This window comes from Salvelinus sp. IW2-2015, linkage group LG16 (genome assembly GCF_002910315.2).
Source record: "Salvelinus sp. IW2-2015 linkage group LG16, ASM291031v2, whole genome shotgun sequence".
In the NCBI taxonomy this organism is placed as follows: Eukaryota; Metazoa; Chordata; class Actinopteri; order Salmoniformes; family Salmonidae; genus Salvelinus; species Salvelinus sp. IW2-2015.
This window is the reverse complement of record NC_036856.1, coordinates 7,230,206-7,253,643: the sequence shown is the minus strand read 5'-3', so window position 1 is coordinate 7,253,643 and position 23,438 is coordinate 7,230,206. Positions and strand designations below refer to the sequence as shown.

General features: G+C 43.7%; 1 protein-coding gene across 1 annotated transcript in view; it reads right to left on the bottom strand.

The window, feature by feature from the left end:
• Positions 1 to 11,371, bottom strand: part of LOC111975913 (rab GTPase-activating protein 1-like) — a 179,181-nt gene extending 167,810 nt beyond the window's left edge. The window contains 4 exon segments of the mRNA XM_070447710.1: positions 996 to 1,082; positions 1,084 to 1,161; positions 2,681 to 2,916; positions 11,270 to 11,371. Coding sequence (XP_070303811.1) covers positions 996 to 1,082; positions 1,084 to 1,161; positions 2,681 to 2,822 — 307 coding nt within the window. The 5' untranslated portion in view covers positions 2,823 to 2,916; positions 11,270 to 11,371.
• Positions 11,372 to 23,438: the final 12,067 nt, after the last annotated feature.

The following is a 23,438-nucleotide window of genomic DNA, read 5'->3' as shown; positions in this document are numbered from 1 at the left end:
TGTTGCAGGCAGCAGAACGTTCTCCACGCGTTCCAGACTCTGTCACGTCTGTCACATGTGCTCATGTGCTCAGTGTGAACCTGCTTTCATCAGTGAAGAGCACAGGGCGCAGTGCGAATTTGCCAATTTGGTTTTCTTGCAAATCCAAACGTCCTGCACTGGTTGGCTGTAAAACAACCCCCAACCTGTGGACGTCGGGCCCTCATACACCCTCATGGAGTCTGTTTCTGACCGTTTGAGCAACACATGCACATTCGTGGCCTGCTGGAGGTCATTTTGCAGGGCTCTGGCAGTGCTCTCCTTGCACAAAGGCGGAGGTGACGGTCCTGTTGCTGGGTTGTTGCCCTCCTACGGCCTCCTCCACGTCTCCTGATGTACTGGCCTGTCTCCTCTGTAGCCTCCATGCTCTGGACACTACGCTGACAGACACAGCAAACCTTCTTGCCACAGCTCGCATTGATGTGCCATCCTGGATGAGCTGCACTACCTGAGCCACTTGTTGGGTTGTAGACTCCGTCTCATGCTACCACAGAGTGAAAGCACCGCCAGCATTCAAAAGTGACCAAAACATCAGCCAGGAAGCATAGGAACTGAGAAGTGGTCTGTGGTCACCACCTGCAGAACCATTCCTTTATTTGGGGTGTCTTGCTAATTGCCTATAATTTCCACCTTTTGTCTATTCCATTTGCACAACAGCATGTGAAATTTATTGTCAATCAGTGTTGCTTCCAAGTGGACAGTTTGATTTCACAGAATGTGATGACTTGAGTTACATTGTGTTGTTTAAGTGTTCCCTTTATTTTTTTGAGCAGTGTGTATATATATATATATATATATATATATATATAATAATAATATATTTTTTGTTTAACAATCTATATAGATGTTTGATATGGCGTGTCTGATTCTGTACATTGAGATGCTCATGCGTTAACTTTTCAACATCACAGACTGATTCATTGCCCTAAGGGGTGAGAGGTGTAGTAGACAAGTACCTGCAGGTGTGGGGTCCAGCGCAAAGCCCTGGGGTCGTATCTGTGGACCGGGACTGTGGAGGTCAATGACTCCTGAAAAGTCTCTGTTTCTCCTCTGCTGCTGCTCCTCCACTAATCTCCTCTTTCACCACATCGTCATCCAGCACCTCCTCCATGCTCTCTCCAGCTGTTCATCCCATTGCAGGACATCTGAGGAAAGGAAGGGATTGAGAGGCAAACCCTGTGTAGTGTAATCTGCAGTCTCAGCCACTGCCTGTCACCAAGGAATACCCCAAGGTAAATCCTAGCCCCACGCTCTTCTCAATTTACATCAACAACATAGCTCAGCAGTAGGAAGCTCTCTCATCCATTTATATGCAGATGATACAGTCTTATACTCAGCTGGCCCTCTCTGGATATGTGCTAAATGCTCTACAACAATGCTTTCTTAGTGTCCACAAGCTTTCTCTACCCTTAACCTGTTCTGAACACCTCCAAAACAAAGGTCATGTGGTTTGGTAAGAAGAATCCCCTCTTCCCACAGGTGTTATTACTACTCCTGGGGGTTTAGAGCTTGAGGTAGTCACCTCGTACAAGTACTTGAGAGTATGGCTAGACGGTGCACTGACTTCACATATCAAAGCTGCAGGCTAAAGTTAAATCTAGACTTGGTTTCCTCTATCGTAATCACTCCTCTTTCACCCCAGCTGCCAAACTAACCCTGATTCAGATGACCATCCTACCCATGCTAGATTACGGAGACATCATTTATAGATCGGCAGGTAAGGGTGCTCTCGAGCGGCTAGATGTTCTTTACCATTCGGCCATCAGATTTGCCACCAATGCTCCTTATAGGATATCACTGCACTCTATACTCCTCTGTAAACTGGTCATCTCTGTATACCCGTCGCAAGACCCACTGGTTGATGCTTACTAATAAAACCCTCTTAGGCCTCACTCCCTCCTATCTGAGATATCTACTGCTGCCCTCATCCTCAACATTCAACACCCATTCTGCCAGTCACATTCTGTTACAGGTCCCCAAAGCAAACACATCCCTGGGTCGCTCCTCTTTTCAATACGCTCCAGCTAGCAACTGGAACGAGCTGCAACAAACACTCAAACTGGACAGTTTTATCTCAATCTCTTCATTCAAAGACTCAATAATGGACACTCTTACTGACAGTTGTGGCTGCTTTGTGTGATGTATTGTTTTCTCTACCTTCTTGAACTTTTTGCTGTTGACTGTGCCCAATAATGTTTGTACCATGTTGTGTTGCTACCATGTTGTTGTTATGTTGCTGCCTTGCTATGTTGTTGTCTTAGGTCTCTCTTTATGTTGTGTTGTCTCTCTTGTTGTGATGTGTGTTTGGTCCTATATTTATATTGTATTTATTTATTTATTCTAATCCCAGGCCACCGTCCCGCAGGAGGCCTTTTGCCTTTTGGTAGGACGTCATTGTAGATAAAAATTTGTTCTTAACTGACTTGCCTAGTTAAATAAAGGTTAAATAACAATTAAATAAAAATAGTGTGTGAACTAGCCTGGCTTTCAGAAGAGACAGTTGCTTTCTAGTAGAGCAATTAATTATAGGAATAATCAATAGAAGTAATCAGTTTGTTATAATTACGTGTGTGTGCGTGCATGTTTTGTCTATGTGACTGATCAAATTAATAGATAAGTGTGTGAGTGTTGTGGCGGAGACCCACCTTGAGTCTGGGCTTGCCCTCTGAGCCCGAGGGGGATCCTCCGGCGGACGGCTGCACCAGCACAAACTCCTCGCTGGTGACGGTGGCCACGGATTCAGTGGAGCCGCTCACTTTGCCCAGAGAGGAGGTGTCGTCCATGGTTAGCCAGGAGCCCCAGGGGCCAGCGCTCTGCCCCTCTGTTCGCTGCTTCGCCTTACAGTGTCCTTCTGCTCAGCCTCCTGCTGCTGCAGCCCTGGATGAAACACACAACACATGCATTTCAGTACAGTTGGATTGTAATTGTGGTATAGAAAGCATATAGCCTAGGCCTAGCCTACATAGGTCTAACATTACACATTTAAGAAGGGAGTAACCTTCCAGTTTGTCACATCATGACAGTATCTAGTGAAGAAGCATTATCAAATGAATTGCCAATTATTACCTTACAGGACTAACCAAGATGCTAGAAATACAGATCAAACGAGGCTCACTGAATCATATTAAAAGTGAACGGGCCAATTTGACAAGTCATCCCACAAATCAACAGTCACCTAGGGAAAGGCCTAATTTAAAACTGGAGTGGAGGGCAGAGTACCCAAGCCTGTCATTTCAGTCCCTCAAAGCCCTATATCTGAAATAGACATTGACGATTCAGCAGTCAAATTACACTTAGGTCAAACGTTTGCTGACCTCAAAACTCACTGAAGTAAACCTATCAGTTTAACCAAAACAGGCCTTGGCTCTTCACTTTGTTTTGAAGATGTAGAGGACGATGACTCCTGTTTGAGGACTGCATCGTTTTTTTCTGCTCTTACAAGAGCTGTAGGATAAACATAGCTTGTGATAGCCTTGTTGTTTATCCTGACACTCACATCTTGACAAGATCAAATCAAACCTGTTCCGGGTGACCGAGGTTTTGGCTGAGCGTCAGTGGTATCGCCCACAAGAGTTATGATCTGAATACGCTGCCGAGAGACAGTGCACTGACGGAGTAAAAAGCTATTTCAAGTCTGTAACTTGCTTTACAGTAATTCCAAAGACCAAGCAGGAATAGGCTTTTAGAGAAATGCTGAACCAAAACCTTACACAGCCTAATGTATAAAAAAAACAAAAGACATCTCATACGAAGCTTATCAAGACTACGAGCCGTGGTCTCACTCTGTAGTCGTGACCTTAGGCTGGTTGTTCAACTCAAAGACCTGTTACGGTGCCTGTTGAATTAAAAGCAGTGCTGTTCTAATACAAAGACCTTCTTCTGAAGACATATTTACCTTGAAATTCAGCAGACGCAGCGACAGCCAGGAGTTATTATTAGCCTGGCAGAGTGAAGCTACTTGGTTGCTTGTTTGCTAACAAGTTTGCTAGCCAGTAGCCACCTAGACCAACCCAAGTGTAACATGTGGAATAGGCTAGCCTATGTGAAGCGAGTGGATCCTTAACCCTTACTGGTGAAAGAGAAAGCACACACACGCACCACTGTGGCTGCAGAGTCATGTGCTCCCATCACACTCATTCAATTACATCCATTACAAACTGCAGAGGGGTAAAAGGATGAATGTTCCCAGTTATACGCAATTAAAGTACAGAGATTTTGAAAAGATTTGACTAGGCCTAACCTATATGAAAATGCTGTAGGTATTCAGTGCTCAACTGTTACAGCAGTGTGACAGGTTAGGACAACTCGATTTACTCTTATAGAACGTTAGGAACAGTTACAAGCAATTTAACCTGTAGGCCTGCCTCTTATCTGTGACTGTGTTGCCATTGTTATGCTGAGCACAAGTATAGAAAGTGAAAGGGTTTTGGCACTGCCATTGACCAGTCCTACATTTTGCCCTGGAAGCTTTAGCAAACAATTCACTTTCACATGATCCGTCAAGGCTACTCACACAATTTTTTTTAAAGACAGGATTGTATGTGCAGGGCTCTACAGTGTGCCCATTTTACTCGCATACTACGCACCTTAATATTTTTCTGCGAGATATGGAATGTTCATTTAGGAGCACCAGTGCGCCTAGAAAAATGATGCGTTCTAGCTTTATTACCTCAACTATCTTTCATTGTGGTCCCAAATTTATTTTTGTGCGCTTCAAATGTTTCTACTTAGGTACACACGTGCTCCTTGTAAAGAAAGTCCGCATGGTGCCCTGATGATATTAGGCTCGTCTTTAGACTGTTGGCTTCCTCTGTAGGCCTAGTTTTAAACTTGTGTGTGTGGTTACCTGAACTAACAGCTTCACATGCTCACTCGCATTCATTACTGCACACACAGTAGTGATAAGCTATCTAGAGGGTAAAATCCAGGCCTAGCCTATGCTACAGTAGGCCAACTACCCATCTTACATCGTTCACTACAGTTTAGGCCTATACTTAGGTAAGGGAGTGGTGAAAACAATTGACATCAATAGACCTTACCACATAAGACAACACTTGAGCCATTTAACTAGTCTAACTGGTTGTGTGGGCAGAGGTTTCCTTTCAGTTTCTGCCTTACTGGTGAAACTGCCTCCGTGTACTGCCCCAATAAGACAAGAAGCTCTAAACCCATAACGTTCATCGGTTAATCATACGTTACACCGATTAGGCTAGTGTTGATCATTAGGTAAGCTAGATCATTCAATGATAGCCCACGCTTCAAATGCACATGACTAATACAGCAAGGCAGCCATAGTTGCAAGTACAGGGACAAATTATACAAAGATTAGTCATCTAGCCTAAACATTTCACTCTGTTTTGGTTATCAGAGCAAAATAATACCATACCCAAGAGTTCCTTAACTGGCGGCCAGCGGGCCGAATTTGGTCCCTGGGTGGTTTTATTTGGCTTCCATCTAAAACGATTGTGCTGATCCATCTAGGTTACTCAAGGCAAGTATAAATCATTTTAGGTGGAGCAACAACTTCATTGGCCTTGCATCTCCATCCAGTTATTTATATATATCACATTTACCTTTATTTAACTAGAAAAGTCAGTTAAGATCAAATTCTTATTTACAATGACATCCTACCAACAGGCAAAAGGCCTCCTGCGGGGAAGGGGGCCTGGGATTAAAAATAAGTTTAAAAAATATAGGACAAAACACTCATCACAACAAGAGAGACAACACTACATAAAGAGAGACCTAAAACAACAACATAGCAAGGCAACATAACATGACAACAACATGGTAGCAGCACAAAACATGGTACAAACATTATTGGGCACAGACAACAGCACAAAGGGCAAGAAGGTAGAGACAACAATACATCACACAAAGCAGCCACAACTGTCAGTAAGTGTCCATGATTGAGTCATTAAATGAAGAGATTGAGATGAAACTGTCCAGTTTGAGTGTTTGTTGCAGCTCGTTCCAGTCGCAGCTCGTTCCAGTCGCTAGCTGCAGCGAACTGAAAAGTGGAGCGACCCAGGGATGTGTGTGCTTTGGAGATCTTTATCAGAATGTGACTGGCAGAACGGGTGTTGTATGTGGAGGATGAGGGCTGCAGAAGATATCTCGGGCTGCAGAAGATATCTCGGGCTGCAGAAGATATCTCAGATAGGAGGGAGTGAGGCCTAAGAGGGTTTTATTAATAAGCATCAACCAGTGGGTCTTGTGACGGGTATACAGAGATGACCAGTTTACAGAGGAGTATAGAGTGCAGTGATGTGTCCTATAAGGAGCATTGGTGGCAAATCTGATGGCCGAATGATAAAGAACATCTAGCCGCTTGAGAGCACCCTTACCTGCCGATCTATAAATGATGTCTCCGTAATCTAGTATGGGTAGGATGGTCATCTGAATCAGGGTTAGTTTGGCAGCTGGGGTGAAAGAGGAGCAATTACGATAGAGGAAACCATGTCTAGATTTAACTTTAGCCTGCAGCTTTGATATGTGCTGAGAGAAGGTCAGTGCACCGTCTAGCCATACTCTCAAGTACTTGTACGAGGTGACTACCTCAAGCTCTAAACCCTCAGGAGGTAGTAATAACACCTGTGGGAAGAGGGGCATTCTTCTTACCAAACCACATGACCTTTGTTTTGGAGGTGTTCAAAACAAGGTTAAGGGTAGAGAAAGCTTATTGGACACTAATACCAGACCCAAACCGGACGCCATCGTGCGCAAATTGATTTTGTCCCGCCCACACCAAACGCGATCACGATACACAGGTTGAAATATCAAAAACTCTGAACCAATTATATTAATTTGGGGACAGGTCAAAAAGCATTAAACATTTATGGCAATTTAGCTAGCTAATTTGTCCTATATAGCTAGCTTGCTGTTGCTAGCTAATTTGTCCTGGGATATAAATGTTGAGTTGTTATTATAGCTGAAATGCACAAGGTCCTCTATTCTGACAATTAATCCACACATAAAACGATCAACCGAATGGTTTCTAGTCATCTCTCCTCTTTCCAGGCTTTTTCTTCTTTGGACTTWATATGGCGATTGGCATCTAACTTTCATAGTATTACCACGACGACCGACCGAACTCAGTTCATGAGTTCGTGGGTATCTGCTTCTATAAACCAATGAGGAGATGGGAGAGGCAGAACTTGCACCGCGTTCAGTGTCACAAATAGAACTGACTTCTATTTTAGCGCTTGGCAACGCAGATGCTTGTTGGCAAGCGCTCAATGATTGAATAACATGTATGTGTATAAATGGATGAGAGCTTCCTGCTGCCTGAGCTATGTTGATATAAATTGAGAAGCACGTGGGGCCTAGGATCGAGCCTTGGGACACTCCCTTGGTGATAGGCAGTAGCTCTCTCTTTGAGAGAGGTAGTTAGCAAACCAGGCCAAAGACCCCAATACTCCTTAGTCGGCCCACAAGAATTAAATGGTCTACCGTATCAAAACCTTTGGCCAAGTCAATAAAAATAGCAGCACAATATTGCTTAGAATCAAGGGCAATGGTGACATCATTGAGGACCTTTAAGGTTGTAGTGACACATCCATAACCTGAGCAGAAACCAGATTGCATACCCAAGACAATACTATAGACATCAAGAAAGCCAGTCAGTTGATTATTGACAATTTCTTCCAACACTTTTGATAAACAGGGCAAAATAGAAACAGGCCTATAACAGTTAGGATCAACTTGATCTATGGATGGGTAAAGTCTGTCTAAAGCCCTACAGCCCGGGGCTATGACATCATCCTGAGTTCCTGTGGAGAGCGAGGCTTGCTGCTTGGTTACAGCAACTGGTGACAGCAACTTTCCTGCCTCTGGGAAATAAGTTGCAGTGCAGTGGGGTACACACAGGCCTGTCACTTCTGCATGGCCTGCCTGACACCAGTTGACTAAGAGTGCATCTTCTAGCTAGAAAACCGGGTGAGAAACAGAAACCTCAGAAGGAAAGGAAGAGGGTAGACCGACTGAGTAAGCATTTGAGCCCTGCATGTAGCTTTTCTCCAAGCAGCGTTTTTGCTTCCAAAGAATATCAAACTAGTTCTGCTAGGCCCATGTACTTATAAATAGCTGAATTAGGGTACCATTTTTAGTTTTAGGTTAGGCTACATAATGTTGAGACCTCCCTAATAATAACTTTTCCGCTAGTTTGCACAACATTGTTCAGTCTTTGCTCATGACTTTATACTATATTCCTTGACCAAAGTGATGTTATTTAAGCCTAAACTTGAGTTGTTTGTCTGTGTGTATGAGAGAGGCACTTTGCAAATGTGGTTAACACTTAAAGGGATACTTCAAGATGTTGGCAATAAAGCCCTTTATCTACTTCCCCAGAGTCAGACGAACTCATTTATACGTCTCTGCATGCAGTTAGAATTAAGTAGCTAACTAGAGTTAACGCAATTTCCAACTAGCATGCTAGTAGATACCATAGACTTCAAGTCATTGCGCTAATGCTAGTTAGCATTAGCTTGCAAAACAACCTCCAACTTTATTTATACTGGATGCAGATACATAAAAACGGTATCGATGAGTTCATCTGACTCTGGGGAAGTAGATAAAGGGCTTCATTACCAAAATCCCGAAGTACCCCTTTAAAACGCAAACACATCAGGTGCTGCAGAAGTGTGAAACTACAGTACAGTAGCTAAATGTCTCGTGTTCAGTAGAATAAACAACTCCACTACTGTATTTGTTCTTCTGGTATAAGGTCACTAAGACTTGTGAAATAAGGTTGTATGCACTACCTGATACAGTCAGGGTGCTGAGGTAGCCCTATAGAGCTTGCCGTCCTCATGTATACAGTTAATAACAGTAAGTACAGTTCTTATACAGTAACATTCTGTCTTAGCTCATAACATTGGAGAAGAGTTCTAGTTAAGGATGAGGCAAATGACTACCTGTTTAGCACCATGAGTTCCACATTGGAAGGTATGTACGTAATCTATAGACTGTTCTGATTAGGTCCTCGTTTGCGTCGGCGAGCAGTGCACAATAAATAACTATATCCAATTGTTAGATGCTAACAATTGGATTGCCCCCTCCAAATAAAAAACAAACATGGATGTCAATGTCTGCACGCATACGCTCCACACTGTCCATATTGCTTGGCTGATTAGCTAAAACAAACTGGTGTGAAACACAAAAAGGTGTGCGTGCAAAGCGAGAACAGCATGGAATCCATGTTTGGTTTGGATATAATTAATTATTTCATGGGCACTGCTCTGTGATGCAAACAAGGACCTCCTAATCAGAACCATCTACCGATGACGGATATAGGCTCGGATGTGGGAAAAGTACTACATACTATTAGTTTATTTTAGTATACTGTAAATTAACGGTATCCTTTCAGTTGAGCGTACTTGCACTTCACCTGTCTACCGGAAGTTAATGCTGTTGCTATGCAACGTCTGCTCGCTTGTTAGCATAGCAAATTACTAGCTAGACATATTACGACTTCGGGTGTGTTATTAAATTAAATCTGGAGTGCCAGAGTGCGCTCTGGGCGTTCGTAAATTCAGAGCATTTTCAGATTGTTCCGTTTGTAAATTCAGACCGTTTCGCTCTCGGAGCGTTCAGAGCGCACACTGCCAGGCAGTCACAAGCCAACTGGCTAACTTGCTAGCTACTTCCAGACACAAATGAGAGAACACCTCACTGACCATTTTACTCGCCATAGCAGAGCTGGTTAGGCTGTTTTCATGTTATCCAGAGTGTTGGTGACTGTAACTGTGCTGCTGGCAACAATTTAATTACGCTTTTTTGCKGCCGTTTTACAGACACCAGCCATATTCAACTGGTGTTGAGTGTTCATAAATACATCAGTTATTCTGTGCTCTGGCACACCTACTCTCAGACTAGAGTGCTCTGAAATCGTAGTAGATAACCAGAGTGAATTTAAGAACACACCTGTGTGTTCGTAAATTCAACTCCTTAGTTCAACTAAGAATGACGGAAATAATCAAGTCAATAAACATTGGGTAGTTAGAGAGCATATAGCTAATATACTGGCAAGTTCGATGTATTAGTGGCCAAGTATCGTTAGGTAGCTGGCTTACATACCGGTACATAATGCAGTAATGATATACTATGCGGTTCGTAAGGATAGCGTAGCTAAGAAATTGTCAGACAACATAATGTGTAAAGTAAATTATTTGAAAAGTCATTACATTGCACAACATTTTCTTAACATTTGTCATAATTAGTTAAAGCAATGAATTACTATTCACTGTCGTTGGACTTCGGCTGCATATTTTCCTGAATTTCATCAAATCTGAAAACGATGTGAAGCCACGCCTATTTTCTGAAGAATTGCATTATGGGCCCTAAAACACAGAAATAGCGTCCACTGCTTGTATACTTTGTATTTTGGCGAATMTAGTACGACATCCGGGAACTTTCGGCATACTAACTATATACTAAATTTAGGTCACAAATAGTACGGTTAGTATGAGTATTCGAACACAGATATAGATAGCACAGGTGGTCAGCTCGGTCTCCTGTAAACAAGGGCATGAAGATATGGCCGTGTGGGAACACTAACCCTATAAAAGGTGTAGTAATTGAATTAACCTTATGATTTCTCGCAGATATTAAAAGATAGCTATCTTCGTTCCTTATGTTTTCAAACCCGTACCTTAAGCGATGCATGTTAACGTTTAGAGCAAGCGTGGGGGACCTTAACAAACGTCCCCCGGGAATAAGACACCTTCATCAATAGGTGCTAACGTTAGCGTCTATACTAAGTTAGATAGCTAGCCTCTCAAAACTAATAAACTAGCCAGTTAGCTAGCAAGTACTTCGTAGAAAAGCATGCCACAATTGTGAGGTTGCAAGCTAGTGACGTTACATTTTGATGTAGTAGCGAAAATGACAGTTTAACACTTAAGATATCATGCAACGTGAATGTAAAACCAGGCAGTCACAACAGAACTAACGTCATTTGTGAAAGCACACAGGACGTGCCTGCTGGCTATCTGTGCTAGCCACTGAGGAGGTATAAAGAACTAGCTAGCCATGCTAATGGTTTTGCTAACGCTAGCTAGCCTGCGAATGACTCAAAACAGCTCACCCACCAAATGTAAGTGGTGAATACTCGCGCAAGAAATAAAGTAAAAACAAAGTCACAACTAAAATGTCAGTAAGAATATCAAATTGCCATTTTCATCACACGCAATTGTCGAAGCTAAATGTCTTCAGAAGGTAGATAACTTACTTGTTTAGAGTGACCGCCTCCGGAGGAGTAGCTGTCAAGTTGCAGCAGCAAGACAAGCACTGTGAGGCACACCTGTGTGACGCTAGCCACGATAAGGATTTGCCTTAAAAATAAAAGTCCAAATTTGAAAGTGATTCAAACGGATACAAATAGTGGAATCATGCCATATTTGGACTACATAATGCTAAACAACGTCGGAATGTTATATAAATTCAACAAAATACAACAATTAGTTCATTTGACACAATAAAAGTAAAAATCAGTTGAAATCGTACAGTGGGTGTATTAGACTTTAGAATTGTATTGTGGGCATACTTACAGTATATGCACTGAACAGCCTAACCTATAGTTGTTGCACACATGAAATGGTGTATCAGCCTACTCCGTGACACTCGCATAGCACAAKTGTGAGTTTACACACATATTAGCGTCTTAGCTTTTATTCCAGGAATCACCTTTCCAGTCAGTCCATTGGGTGTATTATTATTATTATTATACCTTTATTTCAACAAGGAACACTGACTGAGACCAAGGTCTCTTTTACAGCTGGGCCCTGCGTATACATGTTTACAAATACAGTTTAGGTGCAATGATTAAGAAACTTAACAAGACAAACAAAATGATCACAGATAACACAAAAAAAATACAACAACAGATTATTACATTTACACAGGTTTTTCCCCTAACAGCACAATAACTTGCATTACCTGAAACAGTTACAAGCAATACAAAAATAAAAATCCTCCAATACATTTTTAAAATGGGCAAGGGGGACAAGAGTCTTAAGTTTAGTCTGCAGGCTATTCCATAGGCAAGGAGTGTAACAGGAAAAGGCAGCCATACCCAACTCTGTGGAAATCGCATGGGCCTCAAGTGTAATCCATGCCTGTGACCTGGTTTTAGGAACTATAATTATAATATTGATGAGTGATGATAAATAAGAAGGTAGTTTATTCAGAAGTGCTTTATAGACAAAACACGAGAGCATGTTGTTCTCGTCTCATGGACAACGAAGTCCAACCCACATTTTGATATAAACCACAGTGGTGAGTTCTGTAGCTAGCACCCGTAATAAACCTAAGTGCGCAATGATAAGTAGCATCCAGCGATTTAAGTGTTGATGCCGTAGCATGCATGTAGATAACATCCCCATAATCTATAACAGACATAAAAGTAGCTTGCACAATTTGTCTTCTATTTGTAGAGGACAAACATGTRCTGTTTCTATAGAGGAAGCCTAGCTTGATTTTTAGCCGTTTKCAAAGTTCGTCAATATGCATTTTAAAAGYCAGTTTATCATCCAACCATATCCCTAAGTATTTATATGCAGAGACCTGATTAATTCGAGAACCATCTAAGCTCGTAAGTGCAAGTGTATTTTCAACCAACTTTTTGAACCTATTAAAAATCATAAAATGTGTTTTCTTTGCATTTAAAACAAGTTTCAGCTGTATAAAAGACCCTTGTAATATCTTAAAATCTGTCTCCGATAGTGATAATGCTTGGTCAGCCATTGAAGCGATAGAGTACATGACAGTGTCATCAGCATAAAAATGAATTTGACACTTTCTTATCTCATCACTGATATTGTTAATGTAGAGAGTGAACAGTAATGGACCAAGTATAGAGCCTTGTGGGACCCCTTTAACCAACTCCAATGGCTCCGACTGGATGCCGTCGACTCTAACAGCCTGACTTCTATCCTTTAGATAGTCATGAAACCAACAACAGGCATCCAATCCCAGTCCTATTGACGACAGCTTACCCAAAGGTATCGCATGGTCTACAGTGTCAAAAACGTTAGACTTTTATCTAGGGCATTAGTAATATCATTTACAACACGTACAGTGGCTGTAATAGTACTGTGTTTAGGTCTGAAGCCAGATTGATTACTAAAAAGAGTATTGTTAACAGTTAAAAAAGATTCTAGTTGCCTACTCACCAATGACTCTAGAATTTTTGCCAAACAGGAGACCTTAGAGATGGGCCGATAATCATCAAATTCACTACCATCACCTCCCTTGAGGAGTGGTGAAACAACAGCTGTTTTCCAAGATTTAGGAATCTTTCCTACGACAAATGTTTGATTAAAGATATGCGTCACTGCACTAGCAATAATAGGTGCCGCACACTTGAGTAAATATGGATCCAGATTGTCAGCGCCTAATGATTTCTTAGAATCTATAGCAGATAGTGCAGATAAGACCTCATCTTCTGTGACTTTTTGAAAATTAAAAACCGGCTTACTGTTTTCCACATTAGTATTAGGCATTCATGTTGCACTTTATAAACGGTGAGGTTTGAGCCCTGAATTCTGATTTGGCTGAAAGCCATGGTATATCAGACTGTATACCACGGGTATGACTAAATGTTTAGTTTCACTGCTCTAATTATGTTTCTAACCAATTTATAATACCATTAAGGCTCCTCTCGGGTTTGTGATATATGGCCAATATACCGCGGCTAAGGGCTGTGTCCAGGCACTCCGCAACAAGAACAGCCCTTAGCCGTGGTATATTGGCCATATACCACACCTCCTCAGGCCTTATTGCTTAGGTATAGCCTAGCCTATGGATGTTGCATAGCCTACTCAATGACACTCACAGAACACAATTCCAGTCAGTCTATTGGTTCTTTTAGTGTCACTGAGTAGGTTGATACTCCATTTCATGGGTGCGAAATCCGTAGGTTAGTTAGGCTGTGCAGTGCATTTAAGTATTCCCCAATGCAATTCTGGAGTGTAATACATCCACAGTGCAATTTCAGCAGATTTTTACATTTCTGGTGTCAAATTAACAAATTATCGTTTTTTGTTGAATTTATATAACAGTATTCCGACCTTGTTTAGCATTATCTAGTCCAAATATGGCATTTCCACTTACTCTATTTGTATCCATTTTAAATCACTTTCAATTGGAGACTTTTATTTTGAGGGCGAACCGCAAATTCCACTGTTGTGGCTAGCTTCACATATGTGTGAGGTACAGCTCCTCCGCGAGCCCACCGGTTCCTTGCACGTTCACCGCGCAGTCACTGCTCCAGGCACGAGAGCGAGCCCGTAGTTTTGGTTTTATTGCACCCGTTTCATTCGAATGTGATGTACTCAGTGGCGATTTTAGCATGTAAATCTTGGTGGGGCAAACAACAAAAATGTTGGGGATGCGTGCCAGCAAAGCCAAAATATATTAATTGCACTATAACGGTGACAAACTGTGCCCACAAACTGTTAAAAACTACATAAAGCTGTCACCGCCGGCAGTCCCAACACCTTAACACTGCTACACCTGGCTATCAGCGGAGCCTTGTTTGGCAGCAAAACAGTCAATTCAGCCTCATTTACTGCCTTAAAAAAAACATAGCTGATATGGCTGACTTGCTTAAACAAATGTGGTTTCTACTGACAATTGAGCTGTACAAACTATGGCATAATGGGACGACAAGCAGATAAGAGGCAATCCATTATTTTGATTAAGACAATGTGCGAGCTAGGACGAACGTAGTCAATGTAACTATTTGTTTAGCACTTTTGAAATGTACAGAGACAGAATTCAGAACATGGGCCATTCTTAGTGTTCTCCCTGTACACCAAGTCAGAACCTTTGGATAAATAAAGGGGGCATATATGCAGCTAATGAAAGCTCTTACAATATTCTATGATTACATTTCTCTAAAACAGGTTATAGGCTACATGTGCACCACYAAGTCAGAAAAGTAGGCAAAATTAAGAGGGGAAAATAGACAAAATTATTAGGTTGAGGCACAACAGCTTACTACACAACATACACTTAGTATTACTTTCTTAGCCACAGTATACATATCTCCCTGGCATATTACATCATTTATGCAGCAGCGTACAATAKATTTTTGGACTCACCTTYTTGTGCTGTGCTCACTTGATTAGGAAGGTGCAGTCCTTCGTGGGTCATTCTCTGGATTTATGGTGCTTTCAAGACAAATGGGAACTCTGGAAAAAAAACAAGGTTGAATCATGATGACGTCAGTGATCTTCAGGTCGTAGCTCTAGAAAGAGGCCCAAGTTCCCATACTTACAATTTTGAGTTAGATGACCATTCAGAACATATTGTCCCAGTAGGAGCAAGTTTTTTCCCCAAAGTTCCCAGTTGTCTTGAACTCATTGAAGTCAGATTTCCCAGTTCCGAGTTAACGGTTGTTTTGAGCGCGGCAGAAATCATGCTGTATTGACAGCATCGCCAATGTTGAATGTTTATCATTTTAAGCTTGGAAAAGAGACCCTTAAACCCAAAATTGAGACCACACACCCACTCCACTGAATAGCAGGCTAGTGATTGCTTTGCAATGCTTGCAGTTAGCCACTGATTCCTTCCAAACCACTCATTGTTGAATTTGCGATTTCCAGCTTGTGTAATGTTTATATCCAATGGCCGATGAGAACCGATATGTTTTATCTATCATTTATCTACATTATTTCTCTGTATATGACAATGATTAAAAAGGATTTGCCAGTAGATTGTCGACTTCATTCATGATGATCACTGCTAGCTAAGATTTTGAAAGTATGATGTTGACATGATCAGTCCAATCAAAGCCACTGAAGATATAATGTGATTTGATGTAATTTTATCTGTGGCCAATGATCTTGAGCCTTCTTGGATGGGCACTTCTAATGTAACTCTGTGGCAGCACCCAAGGGGCATGAATTTTCGAGCTGTACCCTTAGTTCTCTTTCAGGTATTCGTTTCGGTGTTTCACTTATGGGATACGCCCCCAGCGTATTCGTCAGAAGCCTTTATTACACTACGCCAGCCATGTCTGGGAAGGGTGTCCCTCCTACCCTATAAAAGGCCCAACGCAGCGTCTCTGAGTCATTCAAAATCCTCTTCTCACTTTTCATCAGAAAGCTTACCTCGACACGACTGCGTTTTCCAGAAATAGCTAAACTGTCCACAGACGTGAGCTCGGGACTGTGCAGTGGTGACAATTTTCCTTTTCCTTCACCATAGCTAAAGGAGGATTATTCAAGGGAGAAACGGGTACAGCTGTGACACAGCTAACTCATTCACAACCAAGTTAGCCATATCCAAACAGTGACTAGACACTGGAAAAGCTAGCCACCACGCTAGCTAACTTTTTTTTTTTTTTACTTTGGCACGAAAGGTTTTTACTAGCTATACCGAGCTATCTTTTCTAACCTGTCCTTCGGAAACGGTAGTCAGCTATCACACCGAGAGCCACCGTTGGAGATAGCTAGCGATTAGTGGGTTATKGGACTAAAAACATAGCATCCAATCTATAGCGACAAAAGTATCTGACACCCCAAAAGAGGAGTAGCTCCCAGCACGAATCTGCTCCTGTGGAAACAAGATATCTGCCAAGGACACCCACTCGGTGTGCTCTGCTTGCCTTGGGCTGCAACATGCACAGGAAGCATTAGACTCCCCCGGCACCTGTCCACACTGTGCTTTCTTTACTGTGAAGAGCCTCCGTCGCAGGCTAACACGCCAAGCTAGCCTGAGTCAACAGGACCCTGACATGGGGGCCGGCGTCAACGATGGCTCACCAGAGGCGATGGATATCCCCACGGGGAACCGTGGAGCGATGGCTAGCGCTAGCTGGGGCAACCAGCTCGACGCCATTTCCCCGCTGTTGGAAGACTCCAGCAATGACCTCACGACCCGACTGCTGGGCTTCCTGAGTGGAGACAACGACTCCACAGGGTTTTCCGACAGCCTCCTTTCGGAATCATCGGAGGGAGACGAAGACTCCTTCATCCCCTCAGGCCAGGCCTCCTGCCGGGGAATCCCAAACCGGTCACGCAGGAGTGTGGATCTGCAGGACGTGTGTAAACGCGCTGCAAATAAACTGGTGATTCCCTGGCACCAATGCAGTAGCAGAGACCACCACGTCSCACTACAAAGGTAAGAGGCTACCCAAAGCTAAATGGGCCTGGAGTACACCTTTCTCCTCCAAGAACCCTGTCCAGGGTGGGTAGGTGTTGGACTGTGTTAACATGACGGGGATTGTGCTTGCCCACATGCCCCCCATCGAACCCCTGGTGGCTTCCCATCTCCACCCCAGCAAGAAGTTCTCCATGACCTCAACTGGCCCCACCTTACCAACCAAGTATGAGCGCTTCCAGTTGTCTGTGACAGAGAAGGTCTACAGGTCGGTCACCACAGCGGTGAGGGCTCTCCGCACCGCCTCGATGCTCTCAGCATACCAAGCTGAGCTACAGGAGGAGCTAGCGGTCACACTGGAGCCGGGTCTATGGGATGAGATCTTTATTGCCACAGAACTCAACCTGCGTCTGCTCAAGGCCGCTGTCCAGGCGTCAGGTAGAGCAATGGGGCTCATGATATCCCAGGAGAGGACCCGATGTCTCAACCTATCCACGGTGTCGGATAGTGAGAAGCTGAAGATCCTGGATGCTCCTGTATATCCTAGGCCTTTTCGGTCCCACCGTCAAGATGTCACGGTGCAAGGAGAAAAAGAGGGAGGGTCTGCCTGCCCAGGAAGACACAACCCAGTGCCTCCCCTGTACCTCGCCGCACCTTCACCCAGGCTGCAGCAGGTTGACCTCCCCCAACCTTTAAGATCCCCAGACCCCCCCCCCCCCCAGGCTGCGAACCCAAGGCAGCAGAGAACCTTGGACCCTAAGGGCCCCTGGTCTAAGAAGCCTCCTTTCCCACCCATGGCACCAAGGGGCCAGCCTGCCCCTAATCTCACCCAGGGGGTAAGGAGGAAGAAGCGAATGGCCTAGCGATGTCCCCATTGCCAAAGAAGGGAGAACGTGCTCCCCCAAGTGCTGTTCTATCCCCTCTGCCAATCCTGAGCCTGTTCCAGGGTGCAAGTTCCCAGGCACCTCAGTCGGTGGTGACAGGGTACAGCCCAAAGAGGAGAAGAGACAATGTTCAGATGGATGCTCCTACAAAGCCCCCCTCTTGTCTCCTCAAACACACCCCAATGTCAGTTCACATTAAAAATGTTCACATTAGCGCAACCAGGCTACAGGCCAAGGGCGCAGTCAGACATGTTGTCTCTCACAAAATCAAAACAAACATGGTGCCTCCCTATAACGCCACCAGAGGGAACTACCACTCTTTTTGTGGTGACAGGCCACATAAGCGTGCTCCCGCTACGAGTCAGCCGGACATGCACAGTGCATTGCGGACTTTCGTACACCCTCCCCCTGACGGAGGGTGCTGCTAAAACATCTATGGGGGAAAGCTCGGTCAGCCCTCGGAGCGGAGAGAGAATTGGCTGGCATGCGCAGTGTCAAACTGGGTACAGGGCACAATAGACAGGGGGTACAGACTACAATTCGCTGTCACCCCGCCCCGATTCAAGGGGTGCGACCCACGAGGGCAGAACAGTCAACGAGGTATGGGGACCCCATCTCCGTTCTACTCACATAAACTGCCTGGAACTCCTTGCAGTGTCCCTGGCATTAAAGTCGTTCTTCCCATTTCTGGAGGGTCGTCATGTTCTAGTCAGAACAGACAAATACCACTGTTGTGGCTTACATAAACAGACAAGGGGGCCTGGGATCCCCTCACTTACACACACTGTCACACAGACTAATTGTGTTGGAGCAGTGTGCATCTCCAGTTATGGAGAGCTACTCATGTACCAGGAGTACTGAATCTGGGGGCAGATTTACTTTCCAGGGGGAATCCACTACACAGAGAGTGGAAGCTTCACCCGGAGGTAGCCAATCAGGTTTGGATGCACTTCAGCATTCCAGCAGTGGATCTTTATGCATCAATGGAGAATATTCAGTGTCCACTGTTCTTTTCCCTGAGGGATCGGGATGCATAGATGGGAGTTGGCGCACGAGTGGACACGCATCCTCCTGTATGCATTCCCCCCACTGGCCCTGATTTCCTCCACCCTAGCCAGGGTGTAGGAGAAGGGGCCATCGCTCATACTAATAGCGCCATATTGGCAGGAGAAAAAGTGGCTAGCAGAGATCACTCAACTACTATGCGGTCATCCGTGGCCCTTCCCCCTGCGTTGGGACCTACTATGCCAGGCGCAAAGGGAGATTTTCCATCACCCGGAACTGTTGGCACTCTTGGCCTGGCCCGTGAATGGTTCAACTTGAACACTGCCGGGCTTCCCCAAAATGTCATTTTGACTATTCAGTGCTAGAGCCTCATCCACCAGGTCACTTTATAATTGTACATGGAAAGTTTTTGAGGAATGGTGCGCAAAATCACAGACTGTGCCATTCCAGTACTCTGTACCAGGAATCCTGTCGTTTCTACAGGAATTACTAGAAAAGGGAAAGGCTTTTTCTCCTATTAAGGTATTTCTAGCAGCTATTCAGGCTTGTCATGTGGGTTTTGGGAGCACGACAGTGGGGCAACACCCCCTTGTTGCCCGTTTTATGAAGGGTGAACATCGCTAAGGTCCGGTGTCCAAACAGCTTGCCCCGTCATGGGATTTATCAATTGTTTTGGATGCTCTATGCCAATAGCCTTTTGAGCCCCTGGCTCAGGTGGAGCTGAAGATGCTTTAATTTAAGACCGCGCTATCACAAGCATTGGCCTCCACCAAGCGTGTAATTGACATTCAGAAACTCTCGATGCACTTGTCATGCGCACAATTTGCACCCGGTAACAACAGGGTATCATTGCGGCRTAACCCCYCCTTTACCCCTAAGATTATTAACCCTTCTTTGATGTGTCTTCCCCTTGAGCTGGTAGCTTTTTATCCCCACCGTTTTCCTCTCCGGAACATCAACGGTTGCATATGTTGGGTCCAGTACGCACTCTGCGCATGTACATGGACAGGACTAAGAGATTTAGGAAATGTGATCAGTTGTTTGTTTCCTGGGCGAAACCTCACACAGGTAACGCCCTCARTAAACAACGTATCTCCCACTGGATAGTGGAGGTTATTGCTTTGGCCTACACAAGTAAGGGTCTTCCGTCTCCTGCTGGCCTACGGGCCCATTCCACTAGATCAGTGGTTCCCAAACTTTTTATAGTTCCGTACCCCTTCAAACATTCAACCACCAGCTGCATACCCCCTCTAGCACCAGGGTCAGCGCATTCTCAAATGTTTTTTTTGCCATAATTGAAAGCCTGCCACACACACACTATACAATGCATTTATTAAACATAAGAATGAGTGTGAGTTTTTGTCACAACCCGGCTCATGGGAAGTGATAAAGAGCTCTTATAGGACCAGGTCACAAATAATAATATAATAATAATCAATAATTTTGCTCTTTATTTAGCCATCTTACATATAAAAGCTTATTTGTTCATCAAAAATAACTCTGCAATGTTGGGTTGTATTGGAGAGAGTCTCAGTCTTAAATCATTTTCCGCACACAGTCTGTGTCTGTATTTAGTTGTCATGCTAGTGAGGGCCAAGAATCCACTCTCACATAGGTACGTGGTTGCAAAGGGCATCAGTGTCTTAACAGCGCGATTTGCCAAGGCAAGAAACTCTGAGCGCAGCCTTATCCAGAAATCTGGCAGTGGCTTCTGATTAAATTTCACAGAACCCCTTGTTGCAATTTCGATGAGGCTCTCTTGTTCAYATATCTATCAGTAAGTGGACTGGAGGCAGGGCATGAAAGGGATAACGAATCCAGTTGTTTGTGTCGTCCGTTTCGGGAAAGTACCTGTGTAATTGCGCACCCAGCTCACTCAGGTGCTTCGCTATATCACATTTGACATTGTCCGTAAGCTTGAGTTCATTTGCACACAAAAAATCATACAATGATGGAAAGACCTGTGGGTTGTCCTTGTTAATTCAGACAGAAAAACCTCCAACTTCTGAATCATAGCTTCATTTGTCCAGCACATTGAATTCGTTGCGGAGAAGTCCTGTAATCCTAGATTCAGATCATTTGAGCGAGAAAAAACATCACCCAGTATAGGCGAGTCGTGTGACAAACTCGTCATCATCAAGCGGTCAGAGAAGTGAAATTATGGTCAGTAAAGAAACTTTAAGCTCGTCTCTCAATTTAAAAAAACAAAAAAAAACGTGTCAATACTTTGCCCCTTGATAACCAGCGCACTTCTGTATGTTGTAAAAGCGTTACATGGTCGCTGCCCATATGCAGAAAATAAACAACAATTCAGGGGCCTTGCTTTAACAAAGTTAACCATTTTCACTAATGTCCAAAATGTCTTTCAAGCTGTCAGGCATTCCCTTGGCAGCAAGAGCCTCTCCGTGGATGCTGCATTGTWCCCAAGTGGCGTCGGGAGCAACTGCTTGCACACGTGTTACCACTCCACTATCTCTCCCTGTCATGGCTTTGGCGTCATCAGTACAMATACCAACACATCTTGACCACCAAAGTCCATTCGATTTAACAAAGCTGTCTASTACTTTAAAAATATTATCTCATGTTGCCCTGGTTTGCAGAAGAGGATGTCTTCCTTAATTGACCCCCCATTAACGTAACGGACATATAGTAGGAGTTGTGCTAGASCCGCCACGTCTGTTGACTCATCCACCTGTAARGCATATAATTCACTGGCTTGTATGTGAAGTAGTAATTGTTTCAAAACATCTCRTGCCATGTCACTGATGCGTTGTGAAACAGTGTTCTTTGATGAAGTCATTGTCTGTATAGTTTTTTGGGCCTTTTCCCCCAGCGTTGTCCCAGCTAAATCCACAGCAACAGGAAGAATTAAATCCTCCACAATAGWATGGGGCTTGCCTGTCCTAGCCARTCGGTAGCTCACCATATAAGACACTTCTAGCTCCTTCTTTTTAGTGGTATCTGTTGCTTTTAGACATGTRTTACTACTAGAAAGTRGTCTTTATTCTCGCTCAAAAAGCTCCCGTGGCTTATTTTTCAAATTGTCATGTTTCGTTTCTGCGCAAGAGTGAAGGTTTCCCACGAGAAAGTAGCGGTTAATGTGATTGGATGTTAATTATTTGACTATGCTACCTGTATTTGACATTGTGTTGTTATATAGCTGAACACTAGATGGTTTCATTTTATTTTGGGTGGTGAAACGAGGCTACTCAGGTGAGAAAAAAACCTCACCCAAATGTATAGCCCCGTTGGAAAATATAAATGTACTGTTTGAAAATGTGAAGACATTTATTCTATTTTAAAAACAGTTTTTACATTTTTTTTTTGTGAATCGCATTTTTATTTGGCATAKCCCAGACGGCATTGCGCATACCCCATTGCACGTATTCCAGTTTGGGAATAGCTGCACTAGATAAATGGCTACGTCCTGGGCTTGATTTAAGGGCATAGCTATCCAAGATATTTGCTCAGCAGCGAGTTTTATAGGCTATTGTTTTACGTGTAGGATCTTCTGAGTGGCAAAGCCCATTTGTGTGATATATATAGCGCAGGGCAGTCGGTCGTCAGGATAAGCTTGTCTGGAAATACGGGAGTCAGTATATCCCAAAAGTGAAATTCCCGAAACAAATTCTTGAAAGAGAACTTTAGTTTACGACTGTAACCCAGGTTCTCTGATAGTATYAGTGAGGTATTTCACCAGACCACCCTCCTTGCATGAGCGAGGAAGAGGTGTGGCTTATTTTTGAATGACTCAGAGACGCTGCGTTGGGCCTTTTATAGGGTAGGAGGGACACCCTTCCCAGACGCACTCGTCTCGACGTCCAGCCAATCATGGCTGCGGTAGTGTAATAAAGGCTTCTGACGAATACGCTGGGGGCGTATCCCATAAGTGAAATACCTCACTCATACTATCAGAAAACCGGGGTTACAGTTGTAACCTAAAAATGTGGCAGTGACATAGGATCCCCATGAGTGACAGAACACTGAGCCAATCCCGGCTCAACTAGAGAACATTACCAACCCCTACGCTCCGTATTTTCCGCTGGCTTCCCCACCACCACAGAAAGCACTGAGCTAGGCTGAAACACCTGCATTTTGGRGCTGCCTTACTCAAGAAAGAAAAAAAGAGACCATGTTTGTATGTGGCTTTATTAACTCAATAATTATTTTATTTTTACATTGTTATAACTGATATTTTACACGTATTAATGCCAAAATCACATGCAAAACAGGCAACCCCCCCAAAAAAATGTGAGGCTCTGCKCCACCTGCCCTGAATGACGGGTCACCACTGGATATACTTCATTCATTGACATTTTTGTTTGGCTAAATATAAAGACAAAAGGGAGGAATATGCTTCAGACCACTGCAATACATTGCACTATTGGTAAGTTGGATGTCGTG